The 16,934-nt window shown below is 41.0% G+C and overlaps 3 protein-coding genes across 5 annotated transcripts; all 3 read right to left on the bottom strand.

The window, feature by feature from the left end:
- Window positions 1-1,784: 1,784 nt before the first annotated feature.
- LOC134655353 (uncharacterized) lies at window positions 1,785-2,154 on the bottom strand. Its single transcript, XM_063510803.1, has one exon. The coding sequence runs from the start codon at window positions 2,148-2,150 to the stop codon at window positions 1,785-1,787; it is 366 nt and encodes a 121-aa protein (XP_063366873.1). The 5' UTR covers window positions 2,151-2,154.
- A 2,327-nt stretch (window positions 2,155-4,481) lies between these two features.
- Window positions 4,482-6,056, bottom strand: LOC134655352 (cytadherence high molecular weight protein 3-like). Its single transcript, XM_063510802.1, has 4 exons — window positions 5,823-6,056; window positions 5,297-5,494; window positions 4,917-5,099; window positions 4,482-4,883 (listed from the first exon to the last, which is right to left on the bottom strand). Exons 1-4 carry the CDS (start codon window positions 6,003-6,005, stop codon window positions 4,482-4,484), a joined length of 966 nt encoding a protein of 321 aa, XP_063366872.1. The 5' UTR covers window positions 6,006-6,056.
- A 4,676-nt stretch (window positions 6,057-10,732) lies between these two features.
- Window positions 10,733-16,934, bottom strand: LOC134655548 (protein PRRC1-like). 3 transcript variants are annotated; one of them, XM_063511020.1, is made up of 9 exons: window positions 16,853-16,934; window positions 16,289-16,448; window positions 15,599-15,765; window positions 15,194-15,312; window positions 14,352-14,498; window positions 13,631-13,733; window positions 13,011-13,181; window positions 12,263-12,452; window positions 10,733-10,889 (listed from the first exon to the last, which is right to left on the bottom strand). In XM_063511020.1, the coding sequence occupies exons 2-9, from the start codon at window positions 16,427-16,429 to the stop codon at window positions 10,764-10,766; spliced, it is 1,164 nt and encodes a 387-aa protein (XP_063367090.1). In that variant the 5' UTR covers window positions 16,430-16,448; window positions 16,853-16,934; the 3' UTR covers window positions 10,733-10,763. The 3 variants fall into 3 exon arrangements, with proteins under 3 accessions (XP_063367090.1, XP_063367091.1, XP_063367089.1); XM_063511021.1 differs by having other exon boundaries at window positions 16,849-16,915; XM_063511019.1 differs by lacking the exon at window positions 16,853-16,934 and adding an exon at window positions 16,674-16,757.

The raw sequence follows: 16,934 nt of genomic DNA, 5'->3' as shown, positions 1-16,934 counted from the left end.
ATTCCTGTTAAAATATGACATTCAATTGGCGCAAAATTAGCTCATTAGGTATCTATGTTAAGTTCGATGAACTCTATAAATAAATAAATGTTAGGGGAGATCTTACACAGAACAACCTAGCCCCAAACTAAGCAAAGCTTATACTATGGGTACCTACTATTAGGTGACGAGTGTGACGACATACATACTTAATACTTATATATATAAATACATACTTATATGACATAGAAACACCCATGACTCAGGAACTTATCTGTGTTCATCAGTCATCACACAAATAAATGCCACTACCGGTATTCGAACCCAGGACCATCGGCATCACAGGCAGGGTCACTACCCACTAGGCCAGACCTGAATGAAAATAAAAACTGGCCGGATTCAATAAATCAACTAACAGATACGTGTCCCATAAAATAGCGATTTGTAATGTTGTTACATTGCCGGCAGTTTATCACGATGTCAGTAAAACGGAAACAAATTAGATCACTGCAAAGTGTTGTTGCTTTTAACAGGTTTACTCAACATTCCGTTATATCCTTCCGATGTAGACCAGTCAACATAAGATTTCTTATAACGAGGCCGATTCTGATTTAATAAATTGTTATGAGTTTGATGTTGTTATGATACGACAATGATGATATCTCACGCTGGCTGGTGCGCTGCGCGCAAAATACACTGGGGAGTCGCGTCATTGATTATCTTTCCCGTACATATTGGTCCGCGTGTGATTCATTGACAGTCTTGTGAAGATCATACATATCATAACAAGATGATTTTTTTTACAAATTATTAAAAAATAATGAATGCCATAGCAGTTCATATGATAAAAATTACTTTAACTAGGTAATCTAGATATCAGTCAAAATGTGTGTTAAGTGTGGTCGCATTTCGAACACATGACTTTGCCATGATGAATCACATATCTAAAAACGTAATGTAAACGTAGACTTTAATTTGCACTGGCGCAAAAATATTTCATATCCCTCAAGCTAAAATCTGACATCTGATGTACCTAATAGTTTACAAATATAATAGGTATTTGGACTCTATTTTTTCAGTCTGTCCATTTAAGCTTACAGTGGTTGACAAGCTAGACTGGGTCCTTCTCAAAAAAGAAATCTATATGTATTAGGTACCCTACATTGATTAGAATAGATTACAGTGTTGTGATTCCGCAAAACGTATGGCATGGCCTGTAGAATGTATACAAGCATTCTATTTAGGATTGGTCGTAACAGATCAGTTCACGTAAACAAAATAGATCTAAATGCGAATAACTACTCAAGGCTTGTTCGACCGCTCCCAAGGGCAATTAGTGATATGGCAAAAATACGTCGACGTTTGTTCAACTTATCAAATTAACAGCTGTGCCGTGACCAAGTTTATTTTTCATAAATTTACAATAAAATGGACATATGGTGGCCATGTTACGCCCATTCATTCGCTGAGTCGAATAGCCCCTAGGCCAAATCTGAGTACTACTAAGAACAACGGCATGAACTCAAAGTCTCATTTATATGTACCTACCTATACCTACACTATTTTGAACAATCAGGTTAATAAAACGCTTCTATGGCTCAAATATTTATTTGTAAGTATAAACAAAATCGAGTACATTTAAAATGGACATAAATAAGTTAATGACATGATATAACAAAGTGGTTTTAATATATACCACTTATTAAGGCATGAGGAGGTGCATAATTTAGACGTAAATCCATGCTCTTAGAGGACTCTAGTACAAAAATAACCTTGCATAGTCTTTGCCAAAATATTAAATGTTATTAGCCCCTTACAAGCACCAGAACTGGTGTTAACTTGGCATCCCAGCTGCCATCATTTTCTTGAGGAGTAAGATCTCCACTCTTAGCTTTTTCAGAGATTCTGAAGAAAACATCTTTGTAACATTTCTTCGTGGTGCCATCAACGATCGCCTTATCTACATCTTCAATGGTAGATCCTGTGGGGATAACAGTTTTCCCAGTGGTGTAGGGTGTTTCTACTCCGTACGCGAGATTCATGAAATCGTTTAGGACTCCTTCTAGAACCTTCTTACAGGGCGCCTTTGTGTTGGCGTCCTCGATGCCACTAGAAAGCTCGACCATAGTCATAGTGGCCATGATGTTTAGTCTGTGAAGATGGGGTTCCATTAGTTACAGTAGACAATTTTACTTAAATAGTATATAGGTAATGGTTATTAACGATACAAGTGCGAAAAATAAGAAAATCGTAACGAGTGGCGACTCCCTTCGGTCGTGTTTCAAATCAACACGAGTTGCGAATTACCTATTCGCATTTCGCACGTATATCGTACAACGTTTTACAATACATGATTATGGCTCTTTAAGTTTTCGACGTAGTTACGTAATGTGCTTATTATAGCACGATGTCGTGATGTCGTAATGGAGCACCAGGCGGTCTAGCATGAGTTGCGTTCTCGCGCGCGACTCCATACTTGAAGTCGCGCTTGATGTATGGAGTCGCGCGCCAGAACGCAACTCATGCTAGACCGTCTGATGTAGGTACAGTAAATACAATTAAACAACTCACTTAAGTTGGGCCATGAATCACGAGTAGGTAATGAGTTAAGGAATAGTGGTGACCTCCATCACGGTTGATATACAATATACATATACCTCAGGTATTATGCATTTCACTCGCACTTATTCCTTAGTGCTTAGTAAGATTAAGAATAGTAAGATTATATCTGAAAATTAAATCTTTATCAGATTTTTAAAATCGGAATACCGCTCCTGTTATACTCGCCCTCGCAGTACAGGAATGAAACGCGTATATAGTGTGTCAAAGGACTGACTCAATTCATTTCAAACATAGACAGAGAGAATCATATTATCTTTGTCTTACACTAGTACTAGCACCCAAAAGAAAAGGATGAGTAGGTAGTTATAGTTTTTTTTATAGACAAATTGGTTTGACCAACTATAGTTAGTTAAATGTATTTTTTTGGCAACTGCAACACAGTTTTTAGCATAAGGAACTCTTTGGTAATTAAGATAGAGTTAGTTACCAAACATAGGGAAAAAGTGGTTTCAGTTAAATCTCACGAAATTTTAGTATGATGTTAATTTGGCTCTCCTGGTTAGTTTTTTGTATGGGCATAACTCTCTCAGAAGTAGACATTCATATCAATGTAAAACAATAATCAATGTAATTGTTTTATACAAAATATACATGTGTTTGTTAACCATTTTTACGTAATTCCTCCTCTTTGTCCTGTTTCGTAACATAGATAACTGATAACATGCGATCTCAACGTGACAGAAATATTATAAAGATCACATTTTATCTTTGATAATTATATAGGTACGTTATTAGGTGACATGACTTAAAATATATCGTTATTTATGTAAGTAGAACCAAATCTACCATGACTGACTGTTATAATTCATCCGGTAGTCTCACCATCGGGAAGAATCAAAAATACACGGGCTTAAACGTACTTGACTGACAGTTGGTGGCTGTACCTTATTACGTCAGTAACTGTCAGTGCGTGTCATAACAATAGGTATATCGATTTTAGAAAACATGTCGCGTAAATAGAAAATTATATACCTTCTTGATTATTTCTGAAAGTATACTTCTGAGAGAGTTGTGCCCATACAAAAAAATAATCAGGAGAGCCAAATTAACATCATACTAAAATTTCGTGAGATTTAACTGAAACCACTTTTTCCCTATGTTTGCTGCGGGGTCCATAGCCGGCTAAAAGTACTCAAGTCCAGAAGTTTTTCTTCTAATTAATGGATATCTACTTTTGATTGCAGCATTAATTAACGTGATCGTACTCGGTACTCACTTGTCTTGGGGCGACCAGGAGAACAGGATATCACAGGCACAATTACAGTTGCGTACTAACGTCACCTCAATGTGTCACCACTATTAAAGCCAAATCACAATCAGGTTTTGGGCTATAACCGCGAAAATCGAAGTTCGAAAATTGCGGGGATCTTTCTCTTTCACTCTCATTGAGACGTAATTAGAGTGACAGAGAAAAATGCCCGCCATTGACGAACTTCGATTTTCGCGGTTATAGCCCTGAGGGCCTACCGCGAACCACGTTCGACGTGTTGCCTCTGTGTCGTACATTTGTACGTAAGTGTGACAGGGAGGCAACACGTGGAACGTGATTCGCGGTAGGCCCTCTGGCTTGTCATCGGTCGAAACCGAACCGCGAGTTATCTAGCGCGATAAAATTCGCGTTCGATTACACATTTCGCATGACAACGCTGATAAGGAGCCCTAAAAATGCACTCATGTTTTCATAAGAATCATGCTTCTTAAAATTGCATTTATCGTGAGTATAGGTACTTACACGACACACAATGAAATGTTTATGCGTGATTTATGATTATCGTACCTACTTGCATAAGTTTGTATTGAAATGTCAGCTTAAGATAAGTAAAAAGTAAATTATTCAGTATAAAAGTTAATCAATATATTTTCACATAAAATTCTTAAGTTTAGACGACGGGCGCGGGCACCAGCAGATCGGCGGGGTTGACCTCGGGGGTCTCGACCTCAGGGGTCTCGACGACGGGCGAGGGCGCCAGCAGATCAGCGGGGTTGACCTCGGGGGTCTCGACCTCAGGGGTCTCGACGACGGGCGAGGGCGCCAGCAGATCAGCGGGGTTGACCTCGGGGGTCTCGACCTCAGGGGTCTCGACGACGGGCGAGGGCGCCAGCAGATCAGCGGGGTTGACCTCGGGGGTCTCGACCTCAGGGGTCTCGACGACGGGCGAGGGCGCCAGCAGATCAGCGGGGTTGACCTCGGGGGTCTCGACCTCGGGGGTCTCGACGGCGATCACGTCAATGGGGTTCTCAGGAGCGGGCACGATTTCGATGGGAGTGGGAGCGGGCACGATCTCGATGGGAGTGGGAGCGGGCACGACCTCAACGGCGATAGGAGTGTCCACGACCTCAACGGGGGTAGGAGCGACGGGCGCCTCATCGACGACTATCACGGGGGTAGGAGCGACGACGGGGGCCTCGTCGGCGACGATCACGGGGGTGGGCTGGATCTCAACGGGAGCCTCAGGGACGACCACGGGAGAGGGCACCTCAACGGCGGCGGGGGACTCCTGAAATATAAAATAATTGAAACCCAGTTATCTAGCGGCGTTTTTTGTTTTAAGTATTCGTCAGTTTTCGATTTCTCAACTGTATTGATTTAAAAAACAAAGTTTTACACAGTTCATTAATTTAATGCCATATTCTGAGCAGACCCTGGGCTCGATTATAAACGTAAACCGCTAAGAGAGATAGGAGTTGAACATACCTGGTTGATGTTGACGATGATCTGGACAAGGGGGTTGCCAGAAGCGTCGTTGATGGCGGCGGGTACGATGGGCTCAGCGACGACGCCGGGGGCGACGGGGGCGATGGGGGTGTCGACGACCTCGACGGGCGTCACGATAGCGGGGGAGGCGATCTCGACAGGCAGGAGGCCGATGGGGGTGGGCACGACAATGGAGTCCTGCGGATTTTGTTTTATATTTTACACGAAGTTCAAAAAGAAAATGCAAGGTGAGTAGGGTTGACAAGCGTTTTATAAAAAAAATCTTAAACAACCCTTTTTTTCTCCTTTTAAGCACCTATTTACGCGAAAAGCGGGTTTATCGTTGGTCTGTGAAGTAATTGAAGTAAAGTTCGTTAGGTCTCTGCCCGAAGAGCATTCTCATAGGAATAGAAGCCCTACACATCGAGGCTCAATCAATATATATTAGGTAACTTATAATTGTTTTATTAGCAGGTGTATTTTGCCCTGTTGAATGCAAAAAAATAAAAAATATCCATGAACTTACAGCAGGCTGGCCAGCGAAGAGCAATTCCATCATGTTGTTAAGGGCGTGCTCGAGGTAGGGCAGATACTCGGCGGGGGTGGCCGGGTTCTGGATGGCCTCAGACAACTCGTTGAGGGTCCATTGGGTGGTGGGCGCGGCGGCCGCGAGGGCCAGGACGGCAGCGAATACGGCGAAGAATTTCATTGTGAAATTTATATTTGCTGGAATTAAACTTACTGGTTAGTAATCATGCCAAAGAAACCAATATGGCACCTACCTAATTGAAGCTAATGAACCTAATGAACTCTATAGCAAGCCGAGAACAGTATGCTCACAGATTCCGTGGAATCAGGATAGCCCCACGATCAGCACATTGCGCATGCTCTGCCTCAGCTTAAAATATAAGTAGGTACAGACGCCATCATATCGGAGCGACCAAGGTGCTCACCAATATCTGAGCACGCCTCTATTGTCAAGGCGTTAGAGTGCTTGTTCAGGTATTGTGAATACCTTGGCCGCTCCGATATATCTGATGGCGACTGTAGGTACCTACCTTAAGTAGTGCAGAACATTCTTTCACGTAATGAATTTTCAAGTAACTAAGTAAAAAGTACCTAAGTAGATAGTTTGAATTCTGTGCTACTTTGTTCTGTCACAAAAAAAAACACTTTGAAGTCCCATGGTTTTAATGTTATTGTGACAAAGAAGTCCAGAATTCAAACTGGATGACTGTAGCTGTAGAGAAGTACCCACTACTTTGACAAATTATGAACATGAAAGGTAGAAACAGAATATTTTAAGTGGTAGGTACGTACAAACTGATATTCGCACTATTCCCTGTTTAAATAGCAGCAAAGGCCTACTTAAAAGAAATAAGGTTTCGTAGAAAAAAATCGAATAAAATCGTATAAAATTATTCAATTAAATTATTGTCCGAAGACGATTGGCACTTACCGAATCGCTGAACGATTTAATTTTCTCTGCCCCGTTCTCAATATTTATACCATTTTGAATTGATAATTGTAGAATATCTAGCAGTAGTTTATGAGGGGATTAGCTAAATAATCAGCCTACATTACGGCCAATAGATTTGATAGATAACTTTATGATTAACAAAAAATATCTTTGTGAAAGGGTTGTATTGTATTCGAGATTGCTTCTGTAGGCATCAAAGGCTCCCACCGCCACCCAGTGTTGGCCGAACGTTAATTGATGACCATTAACCACTTCAAATTGAACCGTAACCCGTAACGGACGGTTACAGTGAACGGTTCAATTTGTGATGGCTAGTGCATTAACGTTTCGGCATAGAGAAAAAAATACATAGATTGCTCACTCCATACATCACTTTTAGTACCAAAAAGACTATTAGCATCTAGCATCGAGTAGCGGAACTATCAGTACTGCTACTTGACAATAGATGTAGCACCGACCGGAAAGTCTTATGCTGTTGTTGAGATAAGACTTTCCGGTCGGTGCTACATCTATTGTCAAGTAGCAGTACTGATAGTTCCGCTACTCGATGCTAGATGTAGACACTGAAATTAATAGTCTAACTGATATATGGAGTGAGCACTCTTGTCTTGTTATATTTCTCTATGGTTTCGGCCAACACTGCCGCCACCTTGGGGGAGGCCACAGACTAGCTCCACTGTACCTTGAACTTATATTTTATAAAATTTGGTGTTTTTGGTGTGTGTGGCTGTGTGGTGGTGGTTGGTAAAAAAAGCCATTTTATTTTCTCATAAAATTTATTCGTAAATTTTATCTTAAAATTATACGTAACTTATCAATATAATTTAAGTAGGTATAGGTATGCTTATCTGTAATATATAATAGTAAGTTTTCAAAACCTCATAGTGAATAACATTTACACGTAACAGTTGTGCTTTAAGCCGTTTCATATTAATTATATTATTGATAATTTATTAGACTATCGTATGTTAAAACCAGACCAGGCGTGTCTCACTCCGCGATTTCGTCGCTTTGCTATAGGTAGCTAAAAGTACATCCGTTCGGCCCCAATTTTGGAGAAAGCCATAAGCCGCGCGTGGCGCTGTCGCCACCTAGCGGCCATATCTATGCTGATCGTAACAGACGCGTTTTGTTAGAGAGTGAGTCTTCTGTACTTAGTACTATTATTTATTATGTGACCAGACGTAGGTATTTAATTTATGTGTAAGGCTAAAATGAGGCCTAGTCGATCTCAAAATGGTTTAACTTTCTTCTACTCTCGAAGTTAAAACCAGACCAGGCGTGTCTCACTCCGCGATTTCGTCGCTTTGCTATAGGTAGCTAAAAGTACATCCGTTCGGCCCCAATTTTGGAGAAAGCCATAAGCCGCGCGTGGCGCTGTCGCCACCTAGCGGCCATATCTATGCTGATCGTAACAGACGCGTTTTGTTAGAGAGTGAGTCTTCTGTGCTTAGTACTATTATTTATTATGTGACCAGACGTAGGTATTTAATTTATGTGTAAGGCTAAAATGAGGCCTAGTCGATCTCAAAATGGTTTAACTTTCTTCTACTCTCGAAGGTCAGATGACAGTTGCATTTGTAAAAACTAGTGCTTAGCCGGGCTAAGAAGCTGATTATTATAAGATGACATAATGATACATACCGGAAAACCACCCAACTTTAGTACAGTAGTATACTTTGTAGCTTTCTAATAGAGCCCGACGGCGAATCCTATTGTCTATTGTACCACAACCACCTGCATAAGAAATCGTTCGTTCACTTTACCCAGGTAATTGAATTACAACTCCTATGGAAATTGCAATAAGATTCAAAATGAACTAATGGATAAATATTTTGTTAGGATGTGTGTGGTCCGTTCAACTCGCCGGCACTTTAGTACTTCGGTTACTGAGTGCCGGCGAGTCGAACGCTACAGAACCAGTCTAAAATGTGTCATCGAGATGCGTAACAAAGGCGCGTTATCGGAGAGCGCACCTACACTGGTTTTTAGAGCGCTTGACTAGCCCGCGCTCAGGTGCCAAGTAGAATAATTAAGACCCTTTTTGCAGGTAAGTAGCACGTGCGGTTTTACTTAACAATAGACAATAGGATTAGCCGTCGGGCTCTATTAGAAAGCTACAAACTATACAGCTGTGGTCTACAAGTTCAATACACCAATCTTGTTATTGGTGTTGCCTAAGTTTTATTATTCTATAATATTTTGGACTCTAGTTGGGTTGGTTTCACAATTCACAGTAATACTTAACCATAACATAACCTTTATTAACACAATAAAATATCTTTATCTTTATAAAATGTATTTCTTGCAATTCAGTAGTAGCGTTATTTTTATTATTACCTATGACATTTATTTATATTCTTGTTACTTGTATACACACGAAATTGACTTAATCTAAGGAATATTCCCGGTAGATCTTATTAGCGTAATATACAAATATAGTCTCGTATCCTAGGTAGGTACATCAGTCAAAGTTCCAGGAGCAATTCTGAAACAACAAAATAATATTCATCATTACAAATTCATACATATCTAATCCTAATTTGCCTAAAGATAATGTCAGCAAAAGTACGAGAAGCACGTGCAAAAATGAATCTTACACTATAAGCCATACCGTTCATATTTCAGCGGTGGACAATGCGAGTAGTTTCTTGTAAGAGCCAGCTAGCGACCGCGCCTCTAACAGTAGAAGTTCACGCCGGCATACACCAGTACTAGTTTCATGCTTGGAGTGGGGCACACGCGGAATTGAACCTTACGCTAAAAGCCATACCGTTCATATTTCAGCGGCGGACAATGCGAGTAGTTTCTTGTAAGAGCCAGCTAGCGACCGCGCCTCTAGCAGTAGAAGTTCACGCCGGCTTACACCAGTACTAGTTTCATGCTTGGAGTGGGGCACACGCGGAATTGAACCTTACGCTAGAAGCCATACCGTTCATATTTCAGCGGCGGACACCGCCAGTAGTTTCTTGTAGGAGCCCGCGAGAGACCGCGCCGCTAACAGTAGAAGCTCATGCCGGCTTACACCAGTACTAGTTTCATGCTTGGAGTGGGGCACACGCGGAATTGAACCTTATGCTAGAAACCATACCGTTCATATTTCAGCGGCGGACACCGCCAGTAGTTTCTTGTAGGAGCCCGCGAGGGACCGCGCCGCTAACAGTAGAAGCTCACGCCGACTTACACCCGTGCTCGTTTCATGCTTGGAGTGGGGCACACGCGGAATTGAACCTTATGCTAGAAGCCATACCGTTCATATTTCAGCGGCGGACACCGTCAGTAGTTTCTTGTAGGAGCCCGCGAGCGCCGGCTTACACCAGTACTAGTTTCATGCTTGGAGTGGGGCACACGCGGAATTGAACCTTACGCTAGAAACCATACCGTTCATATTTCAGCGGCGGACACCGCCAGTAGTTTCTTGTAGGAGCCCGCGAGCGGCCGCGCCGCTAACAGTGGAAGCTCACGCCGGCTTACACCCGTGCTAGCTTCATGCTTGGAGCACACGCGGAATTGAACCTTATGCTAGAAGCCATACCGTTCATATTTCAGCGGCGGACACCGCCAGTAGTTTCTTGTAGGAGCCCGCGAGGGACCGCGCCGCTAACAGTAGAAGCTCACGCCGACTTACACCAGTACTAGTTTCATGCTTGGAGTGGGGCACACGCGGAATTGAACCTTACGCTAAAAGCCATACCGTTCATATTTCAGCGGCGGACACCGCCAGTAGCTTCTTGTAGGAGCCCGCGAGGGACCGCGCCGCTAACAGTAGAAGCTCACGCCGGCTTACACCAGTACTAGTTTCATGCTTGGAGTGGGGCACACGCGGAATTGAACCTTACGCTAGAAACCATACCGTTCATATTTCAGCGGCGGACACCGCCAGTAGTTTCTTGTAGGAGCCCGCGAGCGCCGGCTTACACCAGTACTAGTTTCATGCTTGGAGTGGGGCACACGCGGAATTGAACCTTACGCTAGTAACCATACCGTTCATATTTCAGCGGCGGACACCGCCAGTAGCTTCTTATAGGAGCCCGCGAGCGACCGCGCCGCTAACAGTAGAAGCTCACGCCGGCTTACACCCGTGCTAGCTTCATGCCACTGCGTGTGAGGGACCTGCCGACAATATATTCAATAAGCCTATTTTCCAGCATAAAGCTAAAATTTTACAATTTGTCTTGAATCATTGCTAACTTTAACCTTTTGGACGCCAATGACCGATATATCCGCACCGCACGCCAAAGACCGATTAATCGGTCACATATCACAGAGCAACATAGACCTACGTGCATATGCATAAAGTTCAATTTCAGTTTTGACACTTCGGTGACGTGGCGTTAGCGTGACCGCTTTTGTGTTTGACACGGCGTCGAAAAGGTTAAGGATAACGGTAGAAAGACTCAGTGTGTCGTTGCATAAAATTACCTATGCGGTTACAGGCTGATATGAGTATATGTATACTAGGTACGTATATACTAGTGTACGAAAACTTACATACCTACAACCTGAAGTCACCTAAGTGTTAATTTTACATTCTTATGATTATGTTAATTAAGGTCGGTTTTTATGTCCCAAATGCTAAAATTACAGTCACATTGGCCAATTTACTACCCAATCATTCCGCTTTATCAATTTTGTACTAAAATGACAGATTGTTCGGTGAAATCCGGTCGATCAGTAATTAGTATTTTGGATACAAAAAAAAAGAACGGAAGGAGGTATTTACAGTTACTTTATTTAAAAAACTGCATGACGTACGCACGATAGTTAAAACATTCTAGGTAAAATATGTTATCTAGTTAGACTTAGCGTAATCTTATTGCTCTATAAAAATAATCTGTATAGGTAAACGCATGTCACTTAAAATATTTAAAACCGAATATATTGCCTACTATAAACTAAAAACCTCCTCAGTCATTCCAGCTATTTGAAATCGACATCGTATTCTATATATCATTAATTCGTCATATACCCGGTATATGACGAATTAATACTGTGGCCCGTAACAGGAGCAAAAAATTAAACTGTAAGCTGAACTCCACAAACTGACCAACATTAAATTTGTTCAACGACTTTTATAAATAACTTGTATTCTGATTTTTAGGGTTCCGTACCCAAAGGGTAAAAACGGGACTCCGCTGTCTGTCCGTCCGTCCGTCTGTCACCAGGCTGTATCTCACGAACCGTGATAGCTAGACAGTTGAAATTTTCAGAGATGATGTATTTCTGTTGCCGCTATAACAACAAATACTAAAAACAGAATAAAATAAAGATTTAAGTGGGGCTCCCATACAACAAACGTGATTTTTGACCGAAGTTAAGCAACGTCGGGCGGGGTCAGTACTTGGATGGGTGACCGTTTTTTTGCTTGTTTTGCTCTATTTTTTGTTGATGGTGCGGAACCCTCCGTGCGCGAGTCCAACTCGCACTTGGCCGGTTTTTAAACCTTATTGCAACAACATAAGGTCCTCGAATAGTGCTGTGTGTACCTGCAAACTGTCGGCCATGACAGAGGGCACGGTGACGCTAAACCCTGTCTGTACGTGTGCGTAGTCTTCGGGCGTGTTGGCGCGCGCCGCCGCGACCGCCGCCGCGGGTACCGGGCATCCCTGGGATTGTAGTTGCAGTTCGATGCCCAGGGAAGGCTGGGAGAGGACTAGCAGGTCTATCGCGTACCATCTATTAACAAATGAGCATCGTTTATTTAGCTTTACTCTCAATAGACAACAAACTCCTAATCTAAAAATCTATTCTTAAGCCAGCATGGATGTACGGCATACAACTTTGGGGCAGTGCCAGAAACTCTTAATCTCAATAATACAAAGAATGCAATACAACATACTGCGGTCCATATGCAACGCTACGTGGTTCACAACTAACTCTGAAATACATAAATACCTACAAATCAGTACTGTGAAGGAAGAAATCCTCCATGCAACTAACGCATATCACCGTAGATTAAATTAAGACACCACCCAACCTACCTGGCAGCAAAACTAACAGACAAGGGATATGAAAAAAGACTAAAGAGAAAAGACATCTTCCCTCATACATAGACTGGACAAAAAATAAACCAAAAATTAAAAAAAAACCTTATCTGATTTTAGTAAGAGTAGGGGCATTAAATTGCTGGTTGTTTATGGAGTTAGAAAAACATATTACTGATCACGACTCAAATGGCACCCTGTATTGTAATTATTGAGCACTTTACAGCACTATTTGAAAATATGTGTTTACCTGTCAGCGACAGCTTCATGCAAGAAGCTCTCGACGGCAACGATGGGTATATTGTTGTGCACCTCGGTGTGTGCTGAGCGGATGTGCGCGATGCGTTGCTTGGCGGCCGCATAAGCTGCGGCGTAGCCTACTGGTTGCGCTGCTGTTACGTCGCTCTGGGCATCGTAACCTCTGGAAAATCCTCTACATTACCACAGTATAATAAAGAGTACTAGCGTACAGTATGGACGCTCCCTGCCTCCCGTTGAAAGTGCCGCCCACCCGCTCTCGGTTACCTCACAGTTACCCTACAATGGCTTACCTCACTCACACAAGCATGGTACGCGTTCACCTACACGAGCTTAGGCTGTGTGCGTAGGAACGCGTTTGTTTCATACATTTGATCGCCAGTGTCCGAGTTGTGACATTACTATCATTCCCCCGACACACACAACTATAATATTGTTCAAATGTTCAATTTTGGAGCATCTATGCCCAAGGCTAGATGTTTGCCTAAGGCAAAATTGGTATGATATAGTAATTACTTTTTTATGTTATTAAGTTAGAAGGCATCGTTTCGAAGGCATAAAATGTATGTTTAAGGTTTACGAGATAATCAGATATTCGGTAAGAGTACTTACGTGACAGTTGCTTTGCCGAAAACAATTTGGAATGCCTCACGAACTGGTGATATTTTGACATCCTTGTCCGAAGCTACCACCATGTTCACGTCGCCACCGCTATCTGTACGTAATAACAAAGTATTCTGATAAAAGTAGTATATTATATTTTAAAAATAATTATTTAAAAAAATAAAAATTGAACAATCCTTTAGAGATCATATTAGAAATTGTCTCAAAGACTGACAAAGCGTTGTAGTCACGTAAATCCGTGAGTAAATCCGACTACACTTCCTGGGCCTATAACATTTTTATACGCCTACTAATCTTAATACCACGTATGTGTCTCCTTTATAACTTGGAGACTGCATAGCTATGAATGATTTCCGTTTAACATTGTTTAGTGTTTACACATGTATAAATAACTGAAATATTGTCAGAGCACAAGAGTAAATACAACCCACTCACTACAGATTCCGGACCGTCACGAACGTCACGAACCCCTTAGAGGTTAATAAGATTTTATGTGAAACGAGTGGGGTCCCTTCGTTTCCCATAAAGTTTTAAGTCATAATGTATTGTTTGTCATATTATCATTAGGCCGAAAACTGTAACCGTTAACTTTTCGATCCTGTGGATAGGTTAGGTTTAAATTTGTTTTATGGTAATCCTAAAAAGTTCCTGGTAATTCTGAACCAAACAAATTCGGGGATAAGATTTTATGTGATACGAGTATACGTACTGAGGTACTCCTTCATCTGCGGGTCGAGTGTGGTGATCATAGAGTCGACAGAGTTCTTGGCCTTCTCAGCCACTCGCTGTAGGATCCCGCCAGACGATACCGCTCCCTTTACCCAAGTAAATAGGCCACTGCCGGGCATTATGTCGCCTGCCAACAAATATGCTTTAGGTTGGTACCGAGTCAAAAAGCGGTTGCAAATCAATGGGAATTGAAACTTATATGAGAGAATTTGGGTTCAAATTTGCATGTGACAGTAATCAATGAAATATGTATCAGTTAACACATTCATTGCCAACCAGCTAAAGAAGACCGCGCCAGGCCACAAAAATTTCGTCATATAAAGCTGTAGTACCACGATCCCGACTATCGGGTCGTCAATCGTCAGTCGTCGGAAATCATAAAATACCCGATAGTATAGTTAGTATAAAATAGCCGGGTTTTCGGCACTGAATGTGCTAAATGCAACATTGTTACAGTTTTCGCTGTCCCTGTGGAATAAATTTATGTAGCCAAGTAAAAAAATATATAAATGAAATTAGATGTATAATATATATTACTCGTTTTTAATCTTTTATATTTGTATTAGCATTATCATATGGAACTATTGAGTTGATAGTTGCATAATGTGAATAAAGCTCACAAAATGTATAATAATGTATATGGACTAATTAACAATTTGATGTTTAATTAGGTACGAAACAAACATCTTCAATTCAAGTACTTATTATGAACTGATGGACTTATCTCTATAAGAAAGTGCTAGAAAAGAATGCCTACAAAATGTTTTAAAGCAAACATTTCAAGATAACTCTTAGTAGGAGTTACATAGAACCGAAACATACCAATTTTATCAACATCAGACATTGAATCTGGCAAGGAATCAGGTGACTGTGTAGTTTGGGAATCCTCTGGAGACCTTATTGACAGCATAGGTTCTCCTTTACTTGGTGGGATTGCAGGGCTGGGGAAAATTGTATAGTTATCAAATATTTAAAGCCACATTAGACTGATGATTAAAGTTCTTAGTACAAAGCATACTGCAATGAAGTAAAGTATATGCAGAGTAGGATATGATGCATAGGTGTCAAACATTTCTTTTTTTATTTTGTAACCAAAAGTCAAAAGTAGTTTTTTTTTCTTATGAATGAATTTGATGCTTGAAAACTATATACATACATACTTACTTTACTCTTTTGTGTAGACTTCTCCATAATAAGCTACTATGTGTAAGAATAAGAAATGATTACCAGAATCTCTCAGGTGAATCAGGCTGCATAGCCGGTACAGCAGGAACTGGTGCAGGAGCAATAGGCACTGATGTGGGAGGAATAGGCACCGGTGAAGGGCCTATTGGAACCGAAGCAGGGGGAGCAGGGGCTAAAGTAGCTACCAACTGCGGAGGTAGCTGTGGTACCTGTAATTTTTAATATAACCTACTGATGACTTGGCAACAACTTGGCAACAGAACTTGCTAGTTTAAATTAAATTTTGTTAAGTTGTTTACAAGTTATAAACTTGATTGGACCCTACATGTGTAAGATGCTGGTCATCAGGTCAGGATGGTTATTACATTTTACAATACACAATACAAATACTCTTTATTGCACACCTCATTACAGAAAACAATACAAATAATACAGAAAAGAAAAGGTGAAACAACATAAACATTTTATTGTTAAAGTAAACATTTCTTCCATATTTGACAGTGTCTATTGTGGTGAACATGACCCATGAGTTCAATGATGTAACATAATATATAGTCATGTTACTGAAACAGTAAAAACTTATTAACTGCAACTACTCCAGTTATTGCGGTAGATCAGTGTGACCACCCCATGGTTTTTACTATATTATGTATTATAAATTTCAAACAGTAATATTGTTTGAAAAACATATCAACATTTCATTACACATTTTAAAGGATATAATAACCGTACCACAGCAACTGGCACAGGAGCTGGACTGGTAGTCACAAAGTTGGGGAGCTGTGAAGGAGGCGCTACACTTGACAGCAAGTTCCCCGGGGCCGCCGCAGGCACCGGCGCGTCGGGAATGCGTTTCTTCTCATTGTTGCTCATGTTTGTTTTCTACAGCCAGCTGTTTTGAAATATAAACATGTTTATAACCATTGCACTAAGTTTGCTAATAAAATAAGTAAATGATTTAAAAAACATGAATGTAGTTGACATTCCCAGCATATTTCCAACTCGGATTTTTTCCTTAGAAAAGCTAAAGCTATAGGTTTCTAACATTCGGAACTCTCTGGGGGCAGACAATTTTCGAAACATTTCTAATTGCTTTAAGAGCGCTAGAGAAGCATACCGTGTTTACTTCTGTGGTTTACGGCAAACAAACATCAAACACTTATTTTCTAGGACACGTAAGTTGCGTGGTGTCAAAATGATAAACGGACTATTGATGTATCATTAAATAGTTCATTTCACAGTCGAAATTGTAACAAATAATGAAATTCGAGAAATTCGACAATGGTGTATACCTACAGGGAACAAAGAATAATTTCTTTCTTTCTTTTATGTTGAAAAATAAAGTGTTTTGATGGAATTTTTGATTATTGACATTGAC

This window comes from Cydia amplana, chromosome 16, assembly GCF_948474715.1.
Source record: "Cydia amplana chromosome 16, ilCydAmpl1.1, whole genome shotgun sequence".
In the NCBI taxonomy this organism is placed as follows: Eukaryota; Metazoa; Arthropoda; class Insecta; order Lepidoptera; family Tortricidae; genus Cydia; species Cydia amplana.
The sequence above is the reverse complement of the archived record's forward strand: the minus strand, read 5'-3'. Positions and strand labels throughout refer to the sequence as shown.